This window comes from Megalops cyprinoides, chromosome 7 (genome assembly GCF_013368585.1).
Source record: "Megalops cyprinoides isolate fMegCyp1 chromosome 7, fMegCyp1.pri, whole genome shotgun sequence".
NCBI classification, from domain to species: domain Eukaryota; kingdom Metazoa; phylum Chordata; class Actinopteri; order Elopiformes; family Megalopidae; genus Megalops; species Megalops cyprinoides.
In genome coordinates, this window is record NC_050589.1 from 31,682,370 (window position 1) to 31,710,051 (window position 27,682).

At 48.3% G+C, this 27,682-nt stretch overlaps 1 protein-coding gene across 1 annotated transcript; it reads left to right on the forward strand.

Moving 5' to 3' along the window:
- The first annotated feature begins 822 nt into the window (after positions 1–822).
- spats2 (spermatogenesis associated serine rich 2) lies at positions 823–27,624 on the forward strand. Its single transcript, XM_036533546.1, has 13 exons — positions 823–937; positions 7,811–8,331; positions 13,117–13,196; positions 14,078–14,186; positions 15,666–15,715; positions 16,458–16,707; positions 17,634–17,822; positions 18,397–18,532; positions 19,747–19,805; positions 21,725–21,834; positions 23,825–23,927; positions 24,335–24,560; positions 25,067–27,624. Exons 2-13 carry the CDS (start codon positions 8,307–8,309, stop codon positions 25,449–25,451), a joined length of 1,722 nt encoding a protein of 573 aa, XP_036389439.1. The 5' UTR covers positions 823–937; positions 7,811–8,306; the 3' UTR covers positions 25,452–27,624.
- The last annotated feature ends 58 nt before the right edge of the window (positions 27,625–27,682 follow it).

Below are 27,682 nucleotides of genomic sequence, written 5' to 3' on the forward strand. Positions count from 1 at the left end.
GAAAATTCTGAGCGGTTTTTCAACTGTGCTAGTAGAAAGTAGTTTTAAATGACTAAATCTAAAGGCCTAAACTTCTCTCTTTCTTCCTGTCTACATTTTATGTCTCATCAGCACCTCATTGAAATTAGATGATTTGCCCTCTGAAATCACCTCAGATGTCTTAGCACAATGCAAGAACTGCAAAGCCTTGCAACCAGAAAAGGAGGCTTTGAAAGACTACAAGGCAAAATTTTGTGTATCATCTGAAACCTGTTCTTTGTTTGAATACTTGCTCTTGTGCATAATTTTTATTTTTCAACATGCGTAGTGTGCTTTTGCCCGTTGTTGCTTGTTACCTGTAATAAATTCATATTTATGTTACATGTAGCTATGTTTATTGGACTTGTAGTTTCCTCTTCATTGACTAAAATACAAACAGACTGAAGTTAAATTCCCTTAAAATAGGTGACTTACTACTATCTAACACAGCCTTACCATACGTGTAGTTTTTATTCTTAAACTTATGTGTTGGCCCGTTTTATCATTTCAATTTTACGAGGTCAAGAATCACAGCTGCCTACTGCGCTCAGGCACAGGAGTCCCTGCGAGGTGGCAAAAATGAACGCTAAAGGGGGCGTGGTCCGGTGGGACGGATTCAAAGCTTTTATTGGTCAAAACGTTTGTGTATTTGTCAAGGAAACCAGACAGACGGCAGCGATTGGTCGAGCAGCCAGAGGCCACGCCCCATAGAGAAGCCGTACACGTTCTCGATCCATCGTGGCAGTGCACGCGGCGGTGAGGAGGGGTGGGTGTAGAGAAAAGTAGGAGTGGATGTCGGACAGCGTTAAGAAGGAGCTCGGAAGTGACGCTAACCTTACCGGCGGAGGGGTGATAGAGACAGAAAGATCGACACAGGCGTAAGGACAGACGGCTGGTTAACTTCTGCAGAGCAACAGAGGTGAGAGTTGAAGTATTTCCATAAATATATTTGCCGAATGAAGCATAAAGTGCACCGATCACAGTACCTTTTCCCGCTAGCTTTTGCTAAACAATAGATTGCTAGCCTGTACCTGAAACAATTGAATGCTACAGGGAGTCCGCCGAGGGAAATGATCTCTGCGCATTTTAGTCCAGCACAACAGTCTCGCTGGCTGACTGAATGAAGTGAACGGTTCTGATTTGAATTAGTCAGCTATCTAGTTCGTCATGGTTTCAGAATCGTGCAAAATATATAAATTGATAGCTAACTATATATATTATTTTAAATAAGAGAATTGTAACTGTCTAAGGCAGCTGGAGGCTTGTTGAATTTGACCAGACGAGGTTCTGGTGGATGTGATGCTGCAACTTGCTAACGTTAGCTAAGTTGCTAAGTTTCTGTTATATCTAAGATGTTAGCTAGCTACCAAGGCAGTTATCGTAATCGCAAGCAATCGTATTTTAGCGAACGCATTTCCTATAAGCTGGCCAGTTCGCGCATCTTCACTAAAGCTACTTTGGTAATGTTAGCTGATCAGTCTACATTGATAGGTAGTGCAGCGCTAGCCGCAGATATGGATGGAATGTAGCTAGCTAATTAGCTAGCTAACGATCTTTAATCTAACGGAATCAACATTAGAGTGATTACTGGTCTGCTAAGTGTTTAAATTGCCCACATTTAACTAGTATGTTTGGATGCATGGTGGCAAGAATATCACTCAATTATGCAACACGGCCCGAATTCACTGGGCTCATTGCATAGATGGCTAGACTAGCTAGCTAACTGTTCAGGCCGAAAGCCCCATAGACTGCATAAAGGAAAATGGTCAAACCTGCACAATCCTCGTGGTGTTTTCAAGCGGCAACTAGTGTTTTGGGGGCCGTTTCAATGACACGGGGAATGGAAGTGGGCTCATAACAAATAATACGAAATTTTTTGCGACCGCTAGCTAGTTAACGTCACAGTTAAATAAGGGAAGTTGTGTAACGTCAGGTTGTTAGCAATCTAGCTAAGGCATCAATGCGTCCACTTTAACGTTATTCGGGGTGTTGTTGTCTAGCCAGGTGAAACGGGCATTTAACCTTAGAAGGGTAGCCAATTATTTCCTAGGCGTAATTGCAATGCGTTTAGCTAGTTAGATTTCAAACGCAAGATGCCCGTGCTTTCCCGTCAGTCACAGTTCAGTTTGTGTGATAATTTCTCCTCTCAAACGCGATGTCATCGCCTGTATAGGTGAGACCAGTATCAGTTTAGAATCCGTTTCCATTACTTACACTGTAATATAGTTCCTTACATAAATTTTATGCTAGTGGATGGATGGCTGTTTGGTGTAGTGCCAAAGGAAATCGCCCAGTAACCAGGACGCTGCCGGTTCCAACCTCGTGTTAAAGTGATTGTGCATTTAAGTGTTCTTCACCCGAATCGCTTGATGTGAAATCTCAGCCTCATGAGTTTCTCTGAATATGGTCATCTGTAAAGCACAAGATTCACTTTTAAAATATTTTGTTTGGCAGTCATGGCCGATTTCAATGACCATGATTGTGATGGGGGGACAAGCGCAAGATTTATTGGACCCTTAACAGTGTTGGAACTGTGAGCAGTGTTCTCACAGAAAGCCACAGGTCTCAAAGCCAAAACTACTTCTGCTGCTGAACTGGAGGACTAGCCTCTAGGATGTCTCAGCAGGCTCGGCAGGACCCTGTGGAGGCATCGTAGCCTTGAACTTGACGAACATAAGCCTCCACACACATGGGTATTCACTGCGGCATTCTAAATGACAAATAATGATGACCTCACTGGTGTCTACAGGCTTATTTAGCGGCTGCTTGCAATCAGCTGAGATTAAAGTGCACATTACTGGCGCTGAGGGAGTTATCTTATGACGATGACAAATCCTTCATTGCGTTAAGTCTGGGACATGTACTGAAAGCATTCGCTATATTCAGGGTGGCCTCCAGAGTTCGGCATCGCCACAGCCAGCCCTATATCGCCCCTTTCTGAATATGACCGTTCATAATGTGCGGACAGCCCTTGATGATGATTAACATATAAAAGCAGTCTGTGTGCTATACCTGTCTGGGCTGCGCTCGGCATCAATAGAGATGGAGCCGAACAGCTGCATACAGGCAGAATCCGCTGGCCTTGGATGCCTGACAAAAGGTCTGTTCACAGCATGGAAAAGAGACTGACACCAGCTGTGTGGAGTTATCCTGACTGTACAGCTCTAGTCTGTTGAGATTATTCCCTGTATATTTCACATTTCAGCAGAGGTTATAGTGGATAGTTGTGACTCAAGACACCCAATATTAATTTTCAACAAAGCTGCAGCAGAAGGCACTAAATGTTGAAGTCCTTAGGAACAGTGGCACAAAAAAAATGTCGTAAAGCAAGTGGGCAGGCTAGAATCAGGTTAGGTATTACGGATGACAAATAGTTCTCCTGGGGTATGGAGTGGCGATTTCTAATCTCCATTCCATTGTCCCTCACAATTTGTTTTCTCTACCATCTGTCTGATGCCTTGAGCTTTAGCCATCACTGTCACAGTGGGTTCCAGGTGGATTGGCCTTTCATTATTGAAACCTCTCTATTTGTTTGTTTCACACTGAAGTGCTATTTCTGTTAGTTCACTAATGTGTTCTTGACAGCTGAGATCAAACCACCGCCTTTTTGATTGCCCTCTTTGTGTGGTATTGGGGGGGGGGGGGCATGTTAACCTATTTGCGCTGTCATAAAGCCAAAGCAAATGGATGGGTGCCCTATGTCATCAATGCCATGTGCCCAACACTGTGATAAGATAAATGTCAGTGTTCCAGCAGCCATTCTTAAATACAATACTCGCTAATGATAATGAGTAGATTTTACTGAGGTCTGCAGTCCAAAAGAAAGTGCAAAGCCGCTGGTGCAAGTCCTGTTATCTGTGCTCTCTCAGAGACGTGCTGCAGCTGATCCGGTCAGACAGGGCGGCAGCGGCGGGGTCGGGCTCAAGCTCGCCCGTTTCCTCGCAGATCCTGAGGGAGTGTTCGCCTTATGAAATGCCAGATAAGACAGGAGTTTGCCCCTTTGCGCCAGACAGTGCCATCTGGCGTGATTCGAGCTGCATGCAAATGGCCCGGGCCGCGCAGATTCCTCCAAACCGCTCCGGAACGTGCGGTATTCATTGAAAATTTATTGAAATTCATTCAGCTGGGATCTCAGCGGAATCAAAGCAGGGGGGCTGTGGGTTGAAGAACAGTGCTGAACAGCATTCTGAGTGCGCGTGCTTGTCAGTGTGGTATATTCTCTAATCTTTGCGCTCGAGCAGTTTGTTAGTCATTGTAACGTGTCACTACAGTTCAGTAATTATGCGCTCACTGTAATACCAAGTTTTCTCTCTTGGTTGTGTTTTGTTTTACCACAGTTCGGTTCCCTTGTCGATTCTCCACTGGCGTCCTTTGGTCCAGCTGGGACCAGGAACAACCAGGAAGAATTCCCTTGTTCATGAGGTTGTTGCCATGTCATGAGAGAGGCCAGTTGTATTACTCAGCAGATTGAGAATTCTCTGCTGTGTTTAAGCTCTGTGTTTATTTTAAGAAAAGTAAAGATGGTCTCTGAACTGGTTTACCGCACCTGTTTCTCAGAACGATTCCAGTTTCTCCAGATGCTGCGTTCTTATCAAACGGCAGAAGTTTCAGAATGAACGCTCTGTAGTCCTTATTTGAATGTTGCGTGTGCTCTGAGAAAATGGAAAAGAGATATATTCCAGGTGTTCAGACACTTGACACCCCTCAGTAAAATTCGGTTTCGGGACAGATCCGGTGCGGGTGTATCCCTAGCACAGCCTGGAGAGTTAATCACTGAGGAGGTGAAGGTAAGTGGTGAGAGACATCGGTGGGCTTATCCCTCCACCGAGAGGCAGATCAAAGCGGGTGGGAGAGAGATGAATACGATCAAGCCTCTCCCTTTGGAAGGGGGGGAGATGAGAATGGGGAGACTGAAATGGTGGTGGATGGGGGGGGGGGGGGAGTGGTGCAGGAGTGATGTGGTGGTAATCTGCGGTCTACCAGGACAGGGGGTTTTAAAGAGGAAGTGGGACTGTGAAGAGCCGGAGTGCGAAGGTGGCGCGAGCAGCAGGGAGGTAGGAAAGCGGCTGGGCAGGAGAGTTCTGGTTTATTCGGAGCTCTTGGCGAGCACGGCCAGGGAGGCCAGCCAAGAAGGGCAGGATCCTGGCAGGAAGGCACCAGGTCCCGGACCGGCAGCTGGGCTGCAGAGTAGGTGGGCGGAGAGTGGGCCGCTTCTCAAGGTGGTTGACAGAATGAGTCAGTAGGTGTTGGTTAAGCAGCAGGATGTTCCAGGACACGCCAGGTTGTTGACAGTCTGCTGGGGTGTTGACCTGGTGGTTCCCATGGAGATGGTGCCGGACCGGTGAATGCCTTCTGATGTCTGGTTTTGTGCTTGACCAGTCAGGTGTTCCACCAGGCAGAGATTGAGATTTAACGACACAACCAAGACGTATGGCTATTAATGGTCTGACACACTAATGTCAGGAGGATATTTGACCGTACCTGACCTTTTCATGAAGCTGTTGCTTTCAGTAAAATTATGAATGTTAAAAATATTTTCACTTTTGAATTTGAGGTCTTATGGTATACATTGGTATTCTTCTGTCTAGAGCTTTTCAGACCTCCATTCTGGATGAGTGTTTTGTACAGTGAAGTTTCTTTGGTTCTCTAAGCTTTAAATTGACTTTAAGTAAAATGAAGGCTTATATTAAACGAAACCTAAAAGTTAAAAATGTTTCATTTCAGTTGATTTGTTTATTAGACTTCAGCTTGCTGAAAAGGACTCTTTCATCTTGAAGTGACTGAATACTGAAACAAAATGGTCTTTTATACTTTAATTTGACTGGAGTAGCATTTAATCATTCATGAAATTCAGTGGTCTCTGGTGCAGGAATCTTGCTGTGATTTGTCTTGGAAATGGCAGTGAACTCTTGCATTTTATCTGTGACAGGTTAGGCTGACATGAACTCTTTTGCTTATCGCACTTTGTCAATAGTGACATGCAGTTTTTGTGTGCATTTTTTGAATGTAAGTATACTGTCTTTTTAATGTAACTAACAGATACTTAATGGCATGGTTTCAAAGTAATGTCGTCTGTTAAATCCTTGGTTTGCTTAAATAAAGAAAGATGAGGGGAAGAACCTTTTCTGACTTCAAGTTCAAATTCCTCTAAGTCCACGTCTTTTGCCTCTAGTTATGATCGCGCAAGGCACTTCTAGGCGGGAGTTAATCATCCCTTCCTTAAGAGTGCTCGAGTTCGCCCCCCAAATCAACAAGCGCTCTGCGTGACAGGGTCACCCGCCCCTTTGATCAACACCGGAGCCCTTTTTGCAGCGGTCTAATTCTGTGGAGCTGGGTCACGGCGTGTGACGCGCGCTCACCTGGCTGACACAGTGCGAGGCGTTCTGGCCCCGTGCACAGGTGCTCTGGCATGCGGTGCACGCCGCTGACGCGTGGGGAGAGCGTCAGAGGGGCGTGTGTGTGTTTGCTCGCGTTAAGTTTCTGTTTCCCAGCGCTGCTGTGTGGGAAAGGGAAACCTAATGAGGGAGCAGCCGGGGCTATAAAACCGGTGCCCCCACCCCCTTCCCTGAGCAGAAGCAGCTCTCCGCTGTCAGGGAAGCCGGCCCTGTGAAGATCCTGGAAAAAAAAAAAACTCCTGGAGGGCGCGGGGGCAGAGCAGCTGGTAACTGCCTGGCTGGTCGTGTTCGTTGTGCGCATACTGATACGCGATAAGACGCCGTCGGAGCAATATAGCCGAGGTCCAGGTACACGGGCGTTTCTGCAGTGATCCTGTTCGTGCCAGTTTACCAGTTGTGATTGTCTAACGTCCTGATAAGGATGTGATTCCATGAAGGTTCCTTTTTTTTTTTTTTTATTTTCTTTTTTGTTCCCAGAGATTTTCTGCTGCAAGAGCTTTGCACGGTGGTCTGTGTCGGAATCGAGTTAAATGCGCTTTCTCTGGTAAGGGAAACATCCTGGCTTCACGGAGGACATGCCTTTGACATTGGCCTGTTCCTCAGTGGTCACTTTAATGGAGGAAAAGCTGAACATGGCAGGAGGCGGTCAGTTTTGGATGTAGAAATTTGCAAACTCCGCAGGGGGAGAGAAACAACACCCCGACTGTTTGGTTTCTTAAAAATAGTTCTGCGAGGCTGCGTGTTCTTTTCATGACTCCTGATGCGCGCTTGTGTGTGTTGCGGCGTTGTGTGAGTTGGCGATGAGGCCGCGCTGGGTTTTGTGTAAAACCCTAATCGGAATGGCTGTGGCTCCGGGGCCGGAGCGATTCCTCCGAGGGCCCGTGCCATGCGCCCCAGCCAAACTGGAACCAGACCGTGGCCAAAGACAACATCAAATGCAGATTCTCTAAAACTGTGTGCTAGACAGACAATGATTAATTGAAATCTGTTTCTCATAACTGATTTTATGTACATAGGAAATGAGTGCAGAGATTTGGGAGGGGTGGGGGGGGGGGCTCGTTTGAAGTACAGTACTTCTTAAAGTCCCAGACTTCACAAAGTGTGTAGCAGGGCTTACACACTATCAAACAGCTTTCCCAGACATTCTGGTTTGAATGCTTTTAGCAGACGTCTCCCTGTCCTCAGTTTGGGTTGCAGTTCTGACATTTGGTAGTAATCACGGCCTGGTCCAATTCTGTTAAACGTATCCTTGTGTCCCCCGTCTCCCAGTCCGTGCTGCCCGATCCAAAACACCATTAATCAGCACGAGTGGAAAAAATGATTTTGAACCGCTTCTCCTCTCCTCCTCCTCCTCCTCTAGACTTTTCTTTTTCTTTCTTTCTTTGTTTTTTTTCTAGGCCCTTCTGCGGGGAGAGGAAGAGGCCGCGTCCAAACTGTGAGCAGTGGCCGGCGGGCGAGCCTCTGGAGGAGCCTGTGACCTGATCTACCTCTTCCAGCTCCCAGCTTTCTGTAATGTGAGCCTTTGCTGGCATCTTGCGGGAGAGCGAGAGATCGAGAAAAAGAAGGGAAGAAATCTCCGCACATGAGAGAGGAGGCTACGGCGAAGGAGAAGCGGACTTGTGAGACCCGCCGTCACGTCAATTAGTTTTTTTTGGGGGGGGTTTTTTTTTTTTTGTTTTGGGGTGCTTTTTTCGTTGTTTTCTCTTGTAAGTGCGGAGCCCGCGGACTCTTGCGGGGGGGGGGCCTCGACGTTTACTGTAGCCGCTCTCCGCGGAGGAGGAAAAGGCGTTCGAACGTCGGCGGCGAGAACGAAGCAGAGATCCTCAGAGGCGTAGTTAAAGAAGTGGGGCGCCCGTCCGTGACTTCCTCTGGGTCTGCACGTCAGAGTTCAGCATGGCCAAAAAAAGCAGTCAGAAGGGTAAGTCCTCGTCCGACATCAGTCCCCTTTGTAGAGGGCTTTGTGATGTCTTCAGCATTGCTGTGCTTTATTTAAAGCCAGTATAACACGCAAGAGATGACTTATTTACTGTATAGAGCTCTCAGACAGCTGATTGTGTGTATGTGTATATGTGTGTGTAGGTATGTGTGTATGTGTAGGTATGGGAATATAATTTCCTATTCAGCCTAAAGGGAAGTCGGTCCATAGTGTGCAGTCAAAAGAGATGCAAGTGCTCCCTGCCTCAGGTTGAGCAGCTCTTGGGAGCACCCCAGACCTTCCAGGTCCTTCCGCTCCCCCACAAGGAGAAGGCCCCTGTTAGAAACGCTGCCACAGCTGGAAAGCCACATCACACGCGCGTACGGAACTGTCACCCTCACACAGCGAGGCATTCGAAGTCACCGAGGGCACAGTGCCGAGCCCCAGAGTTAGCAAGACACTAGCCTCCCGGAGGTCCTCCACCTCAAAGCAGCGCGAGAGAGAAAGGACCCTGCTCTCGTCTGTGGGGATTCTGCTGGGTGCCGTGGAAACCCTCCCTCCCTCTGACACACACACACACACACACACACACACACACACACACACTCGCGCACGTATCCCGTGGCTGTTGATGTGAGGCAAGTTGTGATCCCAGAGCGAAACTGGTCCCAGCTGTCCCTCACACGTAGCGCGCTGCGCGGCCAGATGCCTTGGACAGCACTCCGCTCGGTACTGACTGCAGGCTGCGAACAGCACAGCATAAAATCCTGCAGTTTTGCAGGCCTGCCACCCCCCCCACCACCCCCCACCTCAAATCCTGAAATAATTGGTTTTAAAGGGATCCTTGAAATACAATAGCCCTGCGGTCAGCCAGGAAATGGGCGGCAATAATGAGAGTGAAATCTAAGACCCACGTGATGAAGTGGAAGCCTTCGCATATGCGCACGTGTGCACACACGCTCATACACACACTCACACATTCACACACTCTCTCACACACACATGATACCTTTTTGGGGTAATCCTGCTTTTATTGCTTTTTGAGAATAAAATGTTTATCTTGGATTGCGTGTACATGGAATGATACCTTCTCCTCCTTTTGTAAACCTTGGTCACAGCTGAGGTACCAGTCTTGCCCCGGGCTAACCCTGGGTGTGTTTCTGAGGACCGCATGGCTGTGAAGTGGGTTAAACTCGCGGCTATTCTCGTTTGCTTCTCGCCCTGTTAGGTTTAACGATGCCCAGGTCACACGCAGGGCTCGGGACCCCCTTTGCAGCTTCTGACCCACGATTCCTTTGGCCCCTCCACCCCTGCCGTCATTGGCTGCCGTGCTCGTAACGCTTTGCTCGTTTCCCTTCCCTGCCCCCTCCTTTGAAGACTTCAAACAGGATACAGACTTGCAGCAGGCAGGCTGAAATGGCTTCTTTTATTTAAAGAGCAATGTGTAAAAAAAAAAAAACCTGTGGATTGTTAATTTGGCTATGGTTTTGAATAGGTACTTAACCAGAGGTGTGGCCTGTATGTTCATGAATAGATCCCCCCCCCCTCTCTCTCTCTCTCTTCGTGTGTGTGTGAGAGGGAGAGAGAGAGAGAGAGAGAGAGATTAAAGAAAGCAGTAAGTGCAGTTTGGGGAGGCTGGGGAGGAAGCTTTTTAGCTTCAAAACTGGCCAAATGGGAAGTGCAGCCCAGTCTTATCAGGCAGTAAGCAAAACGGCCAGCAGTTGTCTTGTAAGGGAGGAATCCATCTCAATGAATTATCTGTTTACCTTATCCACACTCACAACTGATAGGACAGCTTTTCCCTTACATTTTTTTAAGACGCGTATCAAATCCTGTACATGATATCAGATAGTCGCTCATCTGTTCCCAGCTTCATTTCGTGGAAATCCTATCTTAACAAGGCCTCTGCATCAACTGATCGAGTCCAGTCCCGACAGCGATTGTCCCACCTTGTGCTGTCTCCGTGGCAACACACAGCAGCAGCCATGCGGCGTTCCTTGCCCATTGGACAGTTGTCGTTCAGGGTGGCCTTTGTAGAGATGGGGGGGGCTGGTTTTTCAACCCAGTGCGGGCCAATTCGCGGCAAGCCACGCGGTCTCCTTTTTGAAGAACCGCCCACTCATTCTAACCTCAGCGCTGTTCAAAGCTCCACAGCGGTGACCTTGTCTCGGCAGTAGGGCGAAGCGTTTTGTTTTCATTTGATGCAATCTTTGAATAAATGAGCCACAGCTTACTGTACATGGAAATGAGAGCCGGTGTCCGGCAGTGTGGGTCGGCTGCTGGTGGCGTGGCCTGATCCGGTAGCACCTTGCGGCGCGTGGTTAACTGCCCTGTGTTTTGACAGCGGTGCAATTATCGGCTAGCCGACCAGCAGCGCACCAGCGTGTGAAATCGGTTATCTCACCTTCCAGTTTTCACCTCATTTAAAACACTGTTGTACGCTTAAGTGGGGAAAGAAAGCGAGGCGTTGCTAACTTCAGTTACTGTGACTCATGTCTTTTTTTTTTTTTTTTTTTTTTTTTTTAAAGTAAAGATGGCTGTCTGCTCTGTGTGCATTTCGAGGTTGATTTTTCTAGCTATGGGATATACCGAGTAATGAATAATGCCACTCTTTAAATGGTGTCCCATCATGTATTTAACTAAGTGTTTATCTCCTTTTAAAATTTGAATGACGGGGCACTTGAGCAGACTTCTTGAAGACTAGATTAGGTGCATCTTGTGGCATAATCTTACATTTGTCTTGTATGGCTTTTAAAAATGCAAATGTAACATTGTGGGTATACAAAGAAGATCAGGTAGACAATGTTCTGCGAATCCCAACCCTCCCCCCACAAAAAAAACTTGTTTCTACGTGACTGCCCATCTCCCATCTTGTCCTAGATGTGAGCCCCTTGAATGAGGGGCAGGCTGTGATATGGTCTTACCTAACCTGAGCCCATGATAGAATCCCTTGATTAAATCTCTCATGCTCTCTCATTGGTGCATTCATATATGAGATTAGAAGTGTGGCGTCTATAATGCGCTCCCAGGATCTCATTTCAAGCCCCATTCTCTTCAGGGTAAATGGCCAATCCTGACAGCTGCTGGAATCCCTGATAGTGACTGCTTGAATCTGCGGTCCAGTACGAGGTCCTGTTCATCTTTGTACTGTTACCAGAGGCCTTTCTAAGCAGCTCTGTCTCGCCACCCTGCCATAAACAGGCATGAGTTTAGTGTCATTCGAGGGAAGCAACAAAACCAATGAAGTGCGTTTCACTTTCAGCGGTTCATTGTTGAAATGTTTGTGATTCATCTTGCGGAAAAGAGACAAGCCAGCGCAGGGGGAAGAAAAGAAACAAATGCCCCAGAATGTGTATTGGAAAATTTGTGCTAATCTCGCCTCCGATGGCTGCTGGTTACAATCGGCTGCTCTGGCTCTGACACCAGTTTAATTTTGCTTGGCAAATTCTGCGCTGCATCATTTAAATCGTTTTGCAAATCGTTTTCCCGTGAGTCAGCGGGAGGTTGGCATTGATGCAGGTTTGCTGCTTTGGGTGGGGTATGGATCTGTGTGTCCTACCGCGAACAGCATTCCTTAATATGCAAGCACCTGTGCGTGCGTCCCACGTGCCTGCGGGCACAGCGTACTTTCTTGGGTGACCCAGTTGCGCACTCGGTGTGTCAGAGCGGAGGCTGTGAGGAAGGCTGGAGTAAGTGCGTCGATGGGCGGGGACCTTCAGCGCAACTCATCTGCTGTCAGTCACACTGATTCACTTCAGACAAGCGCCGTGGGAGTGTTCCAATGAGCCCTGCAGGAACGGCCGTCCAAAGTGCAGAGCAAGCCTGTGTTTCTCACTCTTTTTTTTTTTTTTCCCCCTCACTCTTCGAACACTCTTTAGTGTCTATGCGTTTCTGTCTGTGTCCGTGTGTGTTTTGTGTTTAACATTTTTATGTAACCGTTGTCTTAGTTTTGCTGTCCTGCCAGATTCCTCTGTGCTGCTGTGCTAAATTTACCGGGCTACAATGCATTTAGAGCCTCGGGCCTCATACCTTTCTTTACCGTAACTCCCCTCTGCTCTCCTTCCCTATTTACCATAATTCCCCTCTGTTCTGCTCTCCTTGTCCTTGTATTTAGCGTAGATCCCCCTCTGTTCTCATTGCCCCATTACCATAACTGCCCTCTGTTCTCATTGCCCCATTACCATAACTGCCCTCTGTTCTCATTGCCCCATTACCATAACTGCCCTCTGCTCTGCCTGCCTCTTTAGGGCAACTCCCCTCTCTCCCCTCTGCCTCTGCTCTTTGTCACTCAGCAGTCGGCAGGGTGGAAGATAAAGGAGTGAGAGCCTGATCCGGCACCGCTCGCCGCACCCGGACGTCTCCCTGTTGGGTAAACAGGGCAGACTGGCGTGGAGGTCCTCCTTATTAGCCACACTCGGTTTCATGCGTGCTCTCTCCCTCCCTCTTTCTCTTTATCTCCCAGCAAACAAAGGCTATCTCCTTCTCTTTCTGTGCCTGCTAATGCCCCCAGGCTGATGTAGACACTGTAGCTACTCTGCTGTCCTTTTGCCACCTACTGGTAAAATGAGGAATTGTTGATACTCTTGTGGGAGCCAGCCAACCAGCCGAGCTGGCAGTTATTTTTTCTTCCTCAAGCTGCAGACAGCAACCCCTTCTGTGTCCTCTAGAGGATCATGGAGATGGACTAGCAGCAACCCCCCCAGTTGCACCCACTGAGCACGTTCAGCTAATGCAGTTTCCATTGCTGTGCCACCACTCAAAAGGCTTCTCATCTCCCTCTCTTTTCAGACACTTCAGGGGTGGTGTTCGACACCCACTCCAAGATGGTGATGTCGCAGGGAGGCACCTACGAGAGAATGAAGGAGAAGGTAAAGAAAACCCCCGTCCCCCTGCGGGGGATGACCTTTACATTGAGCTGTCGGGCGTCGCACGGACTTTGATGCAGAGGCATTTCAAATCGCAGGACAAACAGACCAGGCAAACGGAGCTTGCCCTCAGACAGGCAGACGGCGTCTTGAGCGTGTCTGTTATGCTAGTGGATTTGTCTCATGTGTTTGCACAGCAGAAGGAGGTGAATAAACAGGGAAATTGGTCACGGTTTGAATAATGGACCACCACGCCCTGTGGAGCTCAGCACACTAGCAGCACTGTCTCAGGCAGCCGCAGCTTGCTGGCTAGTTCACTTGAACCCAGTGTCATTTGTAACATCTGTCACGCACGGTTCATTATTGACTTGGATTGTTTTGTGTTTCCAAAATGCAATACGGTAGTATAACGAGGCATGTGATTAACCACCCAAAGTTTGCAGTTTTGCTGACTGCTTTCTCTGTAAAGTGACATTCACTCAATCAGGAACAAAAATCGGGAAGGTTTTAAATAGGAGTCCTCTTGACAGAAAGAATATGCACTTTAAGTTAAATAAAAGTCCCATCATTTTGTAGGTAAACATGAGGTGGGTTGTTCCACAGCATTGCATGACAGTGGTAATTTAGTGTGTAGTAATGTGTTCCCCTGTTACTTGGTGGTCTTGCAGCAAAAATTTGTTTCCACAGTTATGAGGTTTAAAAACCTGCTGTGAAATCAATATGAACACAAGGCAGAAGTTCCTGATGAGGATTAGCAATCTGCTCCATACCCACCATGTTCTTTTCTCTCTCTCTCTCTCTCTCTCTCTCTCTCTCTCTCTCTCTCTCTCTCTCTCTCTCTCTCTCTCTCTCTCTCTCTCTTTCTTCCTCCCTCCTTCCTATAGATCAACGCTGTCCGAGCGGTGGTTCCCAACAAAAGCAACAACGAGATCGTCCTGGTGCTGCAGCATTTCGAGAACTGCGTGGACCGCGCTGTGCAAGCCTTCGTAGAAGGTACAGCTCCACGGCGGCCCTTTTGACAGGGGCCTGGTGGGAAAGCGCCTAAATGCGTGACAGTCTTTATTTAAGTTGTCGTCTTGGAGGTTCACATTTTCACAACCCTTGTAGGGGTGTGGTAGTTCAGACACTTGCCAAATTAGTTACATTTATTAGTTACATTTGTAAAGAAGTCAAAAATGCCGCTTTAAAGTTGGAACGTGGCTGTTGGAACGTAAATGCGTTGCTTTGAATGCAGTTCTGCATGCAGACTTCCTGCGGGGTTGCCAGGTTAGCATTTTTTCCCCATGACCCAACAAAGCACAACTGTCCCTGCTCTAGCCCTTCATGCTGCCTGATTTCTAACTGGTTTGGCCACTGGCTGCTGAAGGAAATTAAAAGGAGCAGAAATGGATACCAGGCGTGTTGAGCCCCCTTAAAACCTGAAACGCTCTGCTTGCTCGGGGGCAGCAGTTCCAAGCAGCCGCTCGCGCAGTTCCGCTGATCCTTATAACTGGGGGGAATGGGCTACAAGCGGATGCAGATTATTCGGTTGGCGCATCCCTACAGTATGCAAATCGGTGGGTTTCCGGGGTCGTCCTGGAGGAGGCGCCGTGGAGCGGCCCGGCCTCGCTCTGCGCAGAGGTGTGCGGGTCTGCGGAGGCCCGACGTGGCAGTCCTGGACCCCGTCTCTGGCTCCCGACAGCGGCGGCTTTGACTCCGGGCCCGGGAGCAGATGATCCCCTGGAGCCCCTCCAGCACACCAGCGCTGCCTGATCCCTGTGTCGCCTCACAAAAGACACCTTATTGCCTTCCGCTGCTGCAGGCAAACTCCCTTCCTGTTGGCAGACCCGAACGTGCGTCAGCACTCCCAGCGCTCCCGGGCCCGCTCAGTTTCTCTGCAGACCTTTGGGCACAGCGTTCAGAAATGTTTTCATTTACGTTGCCCGTTGCTTAGAGGTGATGGCAGCTCGTATGCGCGTGAACATTCGCGCTGTGGCGTTCGAAGGCATTCGCAAAATGACACTCACTGCTTCGGTTCCATGAGGTCAGGCCCCTGCGCGACTTTCGTCACCGAAGGAGTTCCCTGGATTGAACATTACACTATGCTAATTGCCTCTTATCTCACTTCACCCGATCTGCAGAACAGAGAGGGGGAAAAAATCTGAAAGGAATTTCTTATGCCGTTAGGAACTTGAGTAGAAAAATAAACTGTCTGTGCCAGCACATAGCTAAGTATAGGTTTCTATTTCTGTAACAAGGAAGTCAAGGGCCTGTAAAAGCACTTGCTTGTCTTTGATGTCATACGTATTTATCTTCTGACAGTGACGCGTGTTGCGCTTCTCAACACACTTCTACGCAGGTCTCAGGAATGTGTTCTCGAAAGACGTCTTTACTGTGTGCCACACCTTGACCGGAGTGAAGGCATGTGTTACGGTTTATGATTAGCAACTTCTCAGCTGATGACTTTTTCTTTTTTTTTTTTTTTTTTTGTAGGCAGCGCTGCTGAAATCTTGAAGGAGTGGAATGTCACTGGTAAAAAGAAGGTGTGTTTCAATGCTATGCACTAAATCACCCTCCCATACTGACACTGTAATTTATTATAATTCAACAAGAGATATAAATGTCAAATTGCAAAGGCCTTGACAGTGTAAGGAAATGACAGAATGCACACTCATCTTAACGAGGCGCTGACAAAGAAATGGCATGGTTTCAAAAATGACTTGATGCTACACGCCATTAGCTCAGACGTTGCTAGTAATCGCAATTTAAAATGATGATTTTAATGAATTCATGGAGATAATTGATCTGGCAATAGAGAAATTGTCGGCATTGTGTCTTAATCCAGTGCGATACAGATCTGTTGTAGATCAGAGTCCCAGGGCGGTCCTACGTGTTTGCAAAATGAAAAACCATGACAGGAGCGAATTACAAAACCATCAGAAATCCAAGAAAAACCGCTTTGACTTTCCAAGTCATGCCATAAATGAGCCAGTGCTTGTCTTATAGAATGAAAGGTAACTCGGGGGGGCACATCATATTAAGCGGTGTTGTCAGCTCCCTGTGTGAATTGCAGTTTCAGAATGGTGTACACTTTCATAAACTGATGAACAGCTTTTAGGAGAAGCCTATCAGATCTGGCATTTCACAGCGGGGGGGTTTAATATTCGCGGCTCATCCATTGGTTGCACGCCAGCGTACTTCTAAACGATCCTGCCGTAACCAATATTATCTGTGACACTTTTCACCTAATATAATTTTTTTTTTCCCTAACCTTGTGGAAACCAGCCGAAGAAGAAAAAGAAGCCCAAGCCTCCGCCAGAAACCCCGGCCGAGCCGGACCAGGCCGAACCCGACCAGGCCGAGCCCGCGCCCCCGTCTGACGCCAAGGACGCCGTCAACGGTTTCCACGCCAACGGCTCGGTGCTGGACGGCGACTCGTTGGACTCCCTGAGCGAGCAGCTGGATTCGGCGTCCCTAGACACGGCCGAGCTAGACTCAGAGCCCGCCACGCCCGAGCTCTCAGACGCCACCTCAGGTAACGGCAGGGTAACAGCGACGGGTTGCACTTAGCCAGTGTAGCTTCAGCCCAGTCTTTTTTTTGTCCTTTAAGAAATGGCGTAAGCAACGTATTCACAGTCTGCAGTGGCATTCAGAGGCAGCCAGTTTCCAGAAATAGTAGCAGCACGCATTCTGTTTGCACCATCATCAGAGCGCTCAGGAAAGGACAGGCATCTCTGCATGTTGGCTATCCCTTCAATCGAGATTGAAGATGTTGTATAACTGGATTAATGTTCAGCAGTCTTGTGTGGCCATTCTGCGTTTACCTGCCCTGTCAGTCAAGCTCATGTCTGAAAGGCAAAAGGTCATTGGGTTTGTTCCTCCCAGATCAGTACGAACATGGCAACGTTTCTGCATTTTTGCCTGTACCGTGTCAGGATGTGGCTGCCTTCCATGGTCTCGGTGGAGCCACAAAAACCTCTTGATGTTTCGGTTCTACAGATTATTCAGGGGGACACCTCATGCCCTGTAATTTAGGCCAGTGGCTTGCTGGTTTAGACCCACCCGTTTTCCCATATAGCCCATTATTATAGGGTACCCACCTCACATGCGACTTTGTATGAAGAGGTTGGAGCCCCAAATTGCTCTTGTCATCATACAGTAGATGATTAGATCTACTGATTTTTGGCAGCTACCCCCTCAACACACACACACACACACACACACACACACACACACACACACACACACACACACACGACTGTTGCATTGCAAAACTTTTGAAGGGGACTGAGATGGCACTAATTATGTAAGCCCTTTGGGACATCATGTTCCTGTTAATGCCTCTACTCTCGCCTGTAGCGCTGCCATCAGTTTAGCGCTCTGGGTAACTGTCCTGCCCGTATTCCGAGCGGGGGAAACTCTCTGCATCTTGACCCGAGAATGTCTCGCTGTTCTCGAAAGGTGCGGAGGCGGAGCCCAAACCCGGTGGCCAGAGGCAGGTGTCACAGCCCGGCCATGGAGGGCGGAGTCAGCAGGGCCCGCGGGGCAGCAAGGCACGGTCCCGGGCCACGTCTGGCGCCCAGCAAACACCCGGTCTCTCCTTGCTAATCCCCGATGACAGCCAGCACGGGCCGGCCGGCAGAAAGATCGGTGAGAAAGTGGCTTATTACCCTGTGTGTGTCGCCCCAGATATCTCCTCCTGACCCCCCCCCTCCTTGTGTGGACGAGTGAAAAGGAGGAGTGTGAGAATGCATTTAATCCTTCCGCATCAATTGGAACTCCTTTCTCAGAACTCCCTGTATGGTTCCCAGTCATGTTTTGTAGTGAATGTGCCTTAAAGGCCTGTAAAATAGGCAATGTAAAGCATAAGGAAATGGTGGCAGTTGGTTGTATTAAGGAAGTACATAGAGCAGAACTTGGTGTCCACACCCTGACGGAGCATCTGTCAGAAAGAAAGTGGCTTCCAGAAAACTCTTCCTCATTTCAGTGTTGTTTTTGTAAGTGATGCGCATTTGCATGCGTTCATCTCATCACTGCTGGCTCTGCAGTCTGTTTCAGAGGGGCGGGATCTGCGATACCTCGTAGTTTTGGCAGTATAGGCTTGGTGCGGCTGACAGCGAAATGTCAAAAATGGCTGACAGACTCGCGCACCCCAGCCTGTGGTTGAGCGTCTGTTAACCCTTTTGTAACCTGCCCTCCCCCCCCCCCCCCCCCCCCCCTCTAGCGCCCAACATCGACCGGTCTGTGAAGGACCTGCAGCGCTGCACGGCGTCCCTCACGCGCTACAGGGTGGTGGTGAAGGACGAGATGGACTCCTCCATCAAGCGGATGAAGCAGACCTTTGCAGAGCTGCAGAGCTGGTGAGCCTCCGTCTCCGGCAGACTCCGGCTGCAGGGAGCACAGATCTGGGTCATAAAGAATCCCCATGCGCAGACGGCACGTCTCAGTCGGTCCTTTCGCACCGACGGCGCTAGCATTGCAGCGTTTGCAATGCTAGAGTTCATTCTTTGTGCCAGCAAATTCTTATCTTCCACGCAGCTGTAGTTACAGGAAAATACTCAATTATGCAAGTTCTTTTTCTCTTTTTTTTTTTTTTTAAATTAAAAGTGGCGCTGAGTGACATTTCTGTGGCTTGAGTCAGAGTGTTGTGTTGTGCCTTAAAAAGCGTCATGTAACAGCGCAAATGTCGTGAGGTAAAGTCACTTTGTCGGAGGTACAGCCACACGGCTTCGTGTGGGATTTAAGCCGGTGACCCTCCGGTGCAGACTCCAGTGCTCCTCACGCCCCTCCACAGCCACACCCTGACAGCGGCGCGTGTGGCGTGTTCCGCCGGACGCCTGGAGGCACGTCAGCGTGTCACTCATTCGCCCTCTGTTCCCATTCTTGCTTTCGGCCGTCATTCAGAGCCGATAACTGCGCTGAGAGATTACGATAACAGCTTCACCTGTCAAAACCGCCCTACTTGAGCACGGCTGCGTAACTCCTATATCCCAGAAGTGGGGTTAAAAAAAGGCTAAACGGACCAACGGGTTTCGCTGATACCACTCGGGTGATTGGGGGCCCCCCTGAACAAACATGGCTCCAACGTGGCGTGAACTTTGTGTGTCCACATGTGCTGCCTGTTTGGGTCTTTTCAGTTTGAATAAACAAAAGAACTGCACTGTATACCACAACAAGAGCAGGGAGGGTATAAAGATCAGTTCTGAAACAGGCCCTTACCAGTGGTCTGCTCAATATTCTTATAGGGCAGACCTCACCACCTAAAATCGGGTATATACTGTGGCTGCTGGTGGTCTCTGTTTGAACACTGAAGGGGAGTACTCTGCTCCTCCTGCCTGTGGAAGGCAATCACCACGTTTGGTCAAAACAAAGTGTAGGCTATATCTTATCTGCTGTACGCAAAGGGGGTCATTGCTATCACGGCAGGGTCTGACACCCATTTCATGTCCGTCTCTCTCTCTCTCTCTCTCCCTCTCTCGCTCTCTCTCTCTCTCTCTCTCTCTCTCTCTCTCTCTCTCTCTCTCTCTCTCTCTCTCTCTCTCTCTCTCTCTCTCTCTCTCTCTCTCTCTTTCAGTCTAATGGACCGAGAGGTGGCCCTGTTGGCGGAAATGGACAAAGTTAAAGCGGAGGCCAGTAAGTAGGACCCGACCCCACCCGCTCCTTCCTCCTCCGGCGACACTGTTTAACAATCGCTGACGCTGTACTTGAGTTCAGGGGGGAAAAAAAGGCATTTAGGTTAGTGGGGCATCGGGGTTGTGTTTCAGTTCCCTTTTGCGGGGCGGGAGGGGTCACGTTGCAATAGGAGAGCTATCTGCTCTGATACGATTCAATCGGGTTGTTACTCTACCCTCTTCCAGAGTGAGGATAAGGGCGAGGTTTAGCATTCCTGAGCTTTGGTATCATTTGGATAAGAAAAACATTTACAAGAATCGGGAGCTATGAGCAGTCACACATCAGATCAGATGTATAGCCCCTTCATATCTTAGGGGTGGTTTACAGATTGCAAGGCTATAAGTGGGACAGTTAAAGGGTAAACCTGGTAAATGTGCCATTTAAAACACTTTTACATCATATTTGCAGTGGCAACAGCCCTTTTTATCCTCTAAAACATTGTATATTCCTGGTTGCCTTATTCAGTAAATCACCCACAAAATGTATTGTATAGTACTACATGACTGCATAGCACTGCTTGGGCTAGGCAGTACATTTTTCTGCAGTGTTGGAAAAAGCACTCTCTAAATAGAAGCCAGCTCCATTCAGATGGCTCTGCTGGTCTGACTCTCTCTTCACTGACAGTTAATCTAACTTTATTTTGCTAGTGGCAGGAATTTCCATTGGCAGAAACTCAAACGAATTAAATTCAACTGCGCATGTGAAAGGCAATAAAGTCCCAGTCACAAAGAGAAGCATTTTCCGAAAGGGCTCGGAATTTGCGAAATCCGACGGGTTTGGGGCAAACAAACCACGTTGGTGCGTGCCACTCGTTTTGGGCTGAGAGGATGTGTGGCAAAGCGCTCGATCTGAAGTTTGTAGCTTTAATGAATGCCTTTTCAGCGTGCACACAAAAACCCTTGTGTGTGTGTGTGCTGCTGCCCCCGATGTAACCAAACATGACGCTGCAAGAATACATATTTCCACAAGTAGGACATTCTCTCCTATTCTCTCTCCTCCCCACCGGCTGTCCTCTTGGGTGTAGCAGGGGCTGGAAAGAGTGAATGGCATCAGGGCTCAGGTGTCTGGGTAGAGTGAATGCCCTCTTTGTGCTAAGGTGTGTGTGTGTGTGTGTGTGTGTGTGTGTGTGTGTGTGTGTGTGTGTGTGTGTGTGTGTGTGTGCGTGTGCGCGCAGATCAGGGAGAGGGAGCACACTAATCCCTCTTTGAGCTTCTGAAACGGCATTCCTCCACACTGACCAGCCCTCTCCCTCACCCCCTCTCTCCCCCTCCTGTCGCCCCTCTCTCCCTCTCTGTCCCCTCCCTCGCCCCTCTCTGGATGAGGAAATCCTTTTGTTTTCCCACAGTCACCCCTCTTGTCCATTCCTGAAGGATTTCAGCTGTTTCAGGTCTTGATGTCTAAATCTCCCTAGCAACTGAGGCATACAATGTCCTCGACAATATGGGCCTATTGTTTGATGCAGATAGCCTGGCTCGCCCAGGCCTTCTGTTTCTCAGTGATGACAACCCTCTCCCTGTGGGCTCTGTGCTGTGGAGAGTGGCAGAAGGGGGGTGGGGGGGGGATATTGGTTCAGGCCTCTCACTGATGAGTTATTTAAGCTGTGTGTGTGTGTGTGTGTGTGTGTGTGTGTGTGTGTGTTAGGTGTTAGAGTGTGTGTGTGCGCACACAGGGTGGGCCCTGTGTGTGTGTGTGTGTGTGTGGGTGCACACACACACACACACACACACACACACACACACACACACACACACACACACACACACACACACACACACACAGTCACACACACACACAGTCACAGTGGCAGGCCCTGGGGAAGCATGCTGCCATGAAATATGGGCCCATGTATGAGAGCCGCTTCCTCTGCTCTTGCGTTTCAGTGGCCATACTGGACGGCCGTCAGAAGAAGGCGGAGGAGCTTCGCAGGCTGACCGACCAATCGGCCTCCATGTCCGAGGAGCAGCTGAGCGAGCTCCGCGCAGACATCAAGGTGAGGCCACCTGGTCCCTCCCGTCCCCCCCTCCCACCCTCGGATACCCCCCCCGAATAACCTTAAATATAGACAAGATGTTTGGGTATTTGAATCTGTAAGTGTGAATATGGTGCAGGGACTGCAGTATTTCTGGGACCTACCCTGGGGAAGGAAAACAAAAACTTTAGGCTGCTCTGGAAATAGCAAAGTGAACACTCAGGGTTCCTGCAGAGAGATGTCTGTGGATGAGACTGCAAAGTCAGATCCTGCTTATTATACAGGGAGTACAGGGAACTACAGAATCAACACTCACAAGCAGGTCACATGCATGTCTGTGCATATTAATACATATTATTCACTCAAACAAGTTTTAAAATTACCATGATCCAAATGGCAAGTGGGAAATGTATTTATAAATGCGTTCCCAAATAGATTGTCATTCCCAAATGGATGGGACGGAGTGGATTTGAAGACATGTGACCGAGGTGACTATAGAGCTATAGATTCGGCTCTTAAATTTTATGTGTTCCAGGCCTAGAATAAAGTGCTTCATTGTACGTAAAATGAAGGGAATTGGAAAAACTGGTGAAACCAGTTTTTTATACAAATGTATTATATGTCACTTTTAAAAAAAAAAAAAAAAAAGAAAGAAAAAGAGAAATGCTTGAGATGCCTCAGATTCCCTGGTTAAATGTATCCATGTGCGGCATTTTTGTAATCCAAGATTACGACAAGACTAAGACTGTATTTTAGAGTCTACTGTTTCTGCCATATTTTAAAAGCGCTTTAAAGCTGTTTTTGGAGCTTTGTAAAACTGCATTTTCCGCTTTCATCAAAGGGGTTGCCACTCACAGTAATGGTGATAAATAGGACTGATAGGCAGTATTGGTGGTGATAATGATGAAGTATGATGGTTAACGTTTGCAGCAGTTGAGTGCCATGGAAGTGTGGTGCACTTGGTCAGCATCCCAGCCTCCGTAATCCTGCCAAATTCCACTTTTGTTTGCAGTGGCAGTCTTACGCGGTTTACTCCATTAATATTCATCTTTTTCCCAAACGGAAGACTAGTTTTATTTCTGTAGCGCCAAAATATTTGGGAATGCAAAACTTTTTATTTGCCGCCAAGACTACGTCTGTATTTGTGTGCAGAAATATTTACACGTCCTAAGAGCAGCCTGGTGAGGCACGAATGTACCAAACTGTAACCATTTCAAACGCCCGTCTCTCAGGTCTCTCGCTGAGGGGAAATTGTAATGTGGGCCAAATTTAGGATGTGTTAGAACGCACCGATTTCGCGGATTAACCATTTCACGTTAGGTTTCTGTGTTCGGATCTGCTGTAAACCCCAATCTCCCACATTACCAGTCATGCTGTAGTCCAAAGTTGAAGTGAACCAAACAATTCGTTGTTACACCATCAGATTACAACTGCTGGAGGATCGATGCATGTATTTTAGTTATAGATGAGGGGTTTTAGCTCCGTTAAATTTAAATGTGTTCTAATATTTGAACATTCAGACAAAACACCTTTCAAAATGAATGCAGCATAATCAAATTAAGAATGATCCCAAATGATTGAAATGTGTGAGTATAACATTTTAGCTGCACTCCATTTTCCCTCTGGTTAAGATTCTAATTGTGCGTAGGAGCCTGACTCCACACAGCTGTACCGGTTGAATCTGCATGGCCTCTTTAATGATTTTGGCTGACACGTCCATGTCCACGCTCCACAGGATGTAATTGTCTGCTTGTTTAATTAAAGGATTAGCTCTGTGATGTCACAGTGGCTCTGATGTCCACAGCGCATTGGATAGGGTCCAGTTCTGTGCCGGGGACAACACTTAATTGGTCCTGGACTGTCGAAAGCAGCACCATTAATGCAGTCCCGTGTGGGTTCAGTGTAAGAGTGGTAGTCGGGTCATTTAATCGGGGATCGTCTGCACTGGTCGGGGGGGGGGGGGCGGCAGCTAACAGCGGAGCGCTGAAGCTGAGTGCGTCTCTCCCTGCAGCACTTTGTGAGCGAACGCAAGTATGACGAGGACTTGGGGAGGGCTGTCAAGTTCACCTACGAGCTGGAGCCGCTCAAGATGGCCATCATGGGATTTGGGCAAGGTAAGGCCGTCCTTACGGAGAGCCTCACTCACATGGTGTAGACCTGCACACTTGCGCGTGCGTGTGTGTGTGTGTATAATATCACTTTGGGTTTTCAACTACAACTGGAGGAAGCAGCCTTGATAAAATTAGTGAGTGGCTCCCTCAAAGTAACGACATTACTTTGTTTACTAGAGGGTATAAAAGGCCAGAAGAGCGGTCACAGCCCCTTAAGTGTCTGCATAGGTCTTTGACATATTATTTTTTTATTTATTTATTATTTTTTTTAAATCTTCTGAACTGAAGTCTGGTGCCCTTGCACTGATTCATATGTATATATGTGTTAATATACTTTCACATGCCACATGGATGCGTGTGTCATTGCTGGTGTGACTGAGCTGCTGTGGTCTCTCTCCCCCTCCCCGCAGTGTACCACCCTCAGACGGGGTATTCTAGTCGCTCCCGTTGCAGCTCCGCCTCCTCCTCCATCACCGGCCCCAGCGTCCTGGAGGGACAGCCCCAGGCCCCGCCCCCGGCCCAGGCCCTGCCCCCGCCTCAGACTCAGCCCCCGCCCCAGCCTCAGGCCTCCGGATACGGGGGCCGCCCCGCCCAGCTGCACAGACAGGTTCGCTCACACGGCCTCGCCTCATGTGGGTGGCGTAAACTCTGCTTTCAAGGAGGATCTCGCATTTGGAACAGCGTAGTCCTTAAGTCAAACATACTCCTTTGCGCTTGCAGGTCAAATCTAGGCACGCACTTGTGATCTCAGCACTACATTTGGTACCGACGCTTGTTTGTGAGGGGTTAGCGGTGGCCTGTTTGTGCAGCTTGTCATGCCACTTTATTAGATGCACTGTTTTAGCAGATGCTCTTTTCCAGAGCCACATAATGACAATAATATAATGTAATGACTAAGGACCACCTCTTCAGAACACGTTGGTGTGTTAAGACTGCTGTAGCTAACCTGCTGTGCTGGGTAATGTCATTGCTGTAGTGCGTAAGGGCACTGTGCTTGATTGAGGCATTGACGCATGATAAAATCTGCTTTCGTTTGTGTACGTTTTGTTCTTCGTCTGACTGTAATTAGATGTGCTTTTATACCTTTGCTTTGTAAGTCTCTGTAAGTCTGCCAAATGACAAACTGTAAATGTAAGCCACAGGACTCGGAGCCCCTCCCTGTGCAACAGCCTCTTTCTCAGTTTATTGCTGTGCGGATCATTTTTAACTCCTTTCCTTGTGTCGTTCTGTTTTGTAATGCCCACCTCCCAGGGTTATCAAGGCAACCACCGTTCAGGTCCGAGCTACCAGCCCGGAGGCCACCGGTATAACGGCGGCCCGCACCACGACAGGAACCCCAACCGGACCGGCTACCGCTACCAAGGCAACCGCGGGCAAGGGGCGGCCGCCAGCGCCACCTCCCCCGCCTCCCCACAGTGCTCCGTCACCACAAACGGCTCCGCCCAGTCCAATCCGCTCTCGCCCCGCCAGGACCGCCCCACCACCAACGGGCTGCCCCAGAGACCCCCGCGGACGCACTGCCCCTGACACCTGCCCCGCCCTGCCCTGCCCCATCCCCCCCGTCCCCAACCCACTCCCACGATACCGCGATGAAGAATAGAACTGAAGTTTACATCCTCTCATTTATTGAGCTGTAGTGCCACTTTTAGGTAACCCCCCCCCTCCTTCCCTCCAGTTTAAAATAAAACGACCAATATCTCGCCCCTCATTCCACTCTCCTCCTTCCCTCATATTTTCCTCTACAAAAGCACTCTATCTCTCTCACTTTCTCGCTGTCTGTAGCCTGTTCTCCTTCCTGTTGGGTGACCATTGTACTTCCCGGGTTCTGTCCTATCCAGAGACAGACACTGTCACCGGCCCCAGTAATAGACAGAGATTACCTCTTTTGGACTATGGAGAAGTCGGTGTTTTCTTTTTTGTTTTTTTTTTTCCTCTGGTCATTTCAGTACCAAGGCTGTCAGACCATTATTCTGAGTCTTAATCTGTATGCAGTTGATGCTTGCCCTGACTGTTCATGAGCGGCTTTTGATTCATTTCTACCTTTTAGCTTTAATTTGATTACTTTGTTTCCTTTTGAAAACTGTGCTTTACCCTGTGCTTTTCTATGTCTTCAACCCTTCTGACTTTTGATTGGCTGGGGCTTGCGGTTCCTCGTGGCTGGCACAAGTGGACGAGGTCAGCCCAGGTGTTTCTTTTCATGGTAATGTTTTCCTCCGCCTTGCACATGGATCGAGGTAACTGACAGATGCACTGGACTGCCGTGTTCTAAAATTGTTTTTTTTTTTCCTTTTTTTTTTTTTTTTTTGAGGCGATAACGAATCTCTCTAGCACGGCACCCTTGCATCCTTTTCACCACAAGTCAAGAGATCAAAGACACCAGAACACCCACTCTTTTTTTTGGGCCTGAACTTTGACCTCTCCTTGCATCCATTGTCATAACGGAAGAATGTTAAATTCAAGCTCGGCCTAGATTTCTGCACACCCGGTCACGACGTTTCATATTCTGCTAAACGGAGGCAGAATCCACACTGTTACTGTATGACTTTTTTTTTTTTTTTTTAGTGTTGCATAAGATCACAAAACAACCTCATCTTTCGCCTTCGGAAAACGCCTCTGGACACAGGAGTAGGTAATGGGAACTGGTTTCCTTTTTCATATGTTCACTGGCCACTTGATCATATCTAGGTGAAGCAACAAACTGCATTAGATGTTTGAAAGTCGGAGGCCTGTGAATTCTTCGTAAAAGACTTTAGTGTCAGTTTATAGTGCTTACTGTGGCTGTAACGCTTTGAACAAACTTTTTTCAGAGGTGCTAAGGCAACGATCATGACTCTTTCTTGATAAAGCATGTCTTCAATAAGTCATAACTGGTGAATAATTGCTGGAGATATACCTCATTGTAGATGTATCACACCACCTGGTAGCATGTGTCTCTGTGATTTGCTATTCTGATGTTTGGGGACCAAGGTGTGTCGTGAGCAGTTGTGGGAAATCTTGCTTTGGATGCCTGGAAGTTAACCAAAGGTAGCGCAATTTGTTAACAGATATCATGTTAAGGAAAAGCGATCCAAAGTGTTTGCCTTGGTAAGGCTCGTCCCTTTCTGTTCCAGTGGTGGTAGTAAATGAAATGAATTTAGGATGTACCTGGTAACTGAAGAAGTCCTGGCTGTAACTGTAGATTGCAAACAGCGCTACACAAATTTGATCAGATCCTGGCAGCAGGATGCAGTCTATGTAGCGGTCAGAAGGAACACATATGGTCAGAAGAAAAACAAAAAAAGGGGTCCAGACGCCTTTTGTTTTGTAAACCGCACAGATCTGAGTCTTTAGTTCAACAAGGTCCTGGTTTGAACACCATTAAGATACACATATTCATAAGGGAATTGTGTGGGGAGCGATAGGTCTGGGAACAGAGTGGACTCCTGTTGGCTTGTATTGGGCTGTCACATCTGATGGAAGATCCACATATACTGTATACATTCTCAGGCAATATAATGTGTAATGGCCGAGCATCTAAATGCTGCCTTCAAGACTTTGGTTCACCATGTCCTCCTCTTCTGGTCTGCACTGGCAATATGGCCTTATCTCTACTTCCCACACCGCTAGCATCTCCTGTCACTGAAGAGACTTCAAACAGTGTGGGGGTGAGGTAAAGCTGCTCTGCCAAATTTTCACTTGGCTTTGCTTTGCTGTCCCCCCCCCCCCCCCCCCCCCCAACATATAATCATTGCATTCCTCAAAGTAACTTCAGCCAGCAT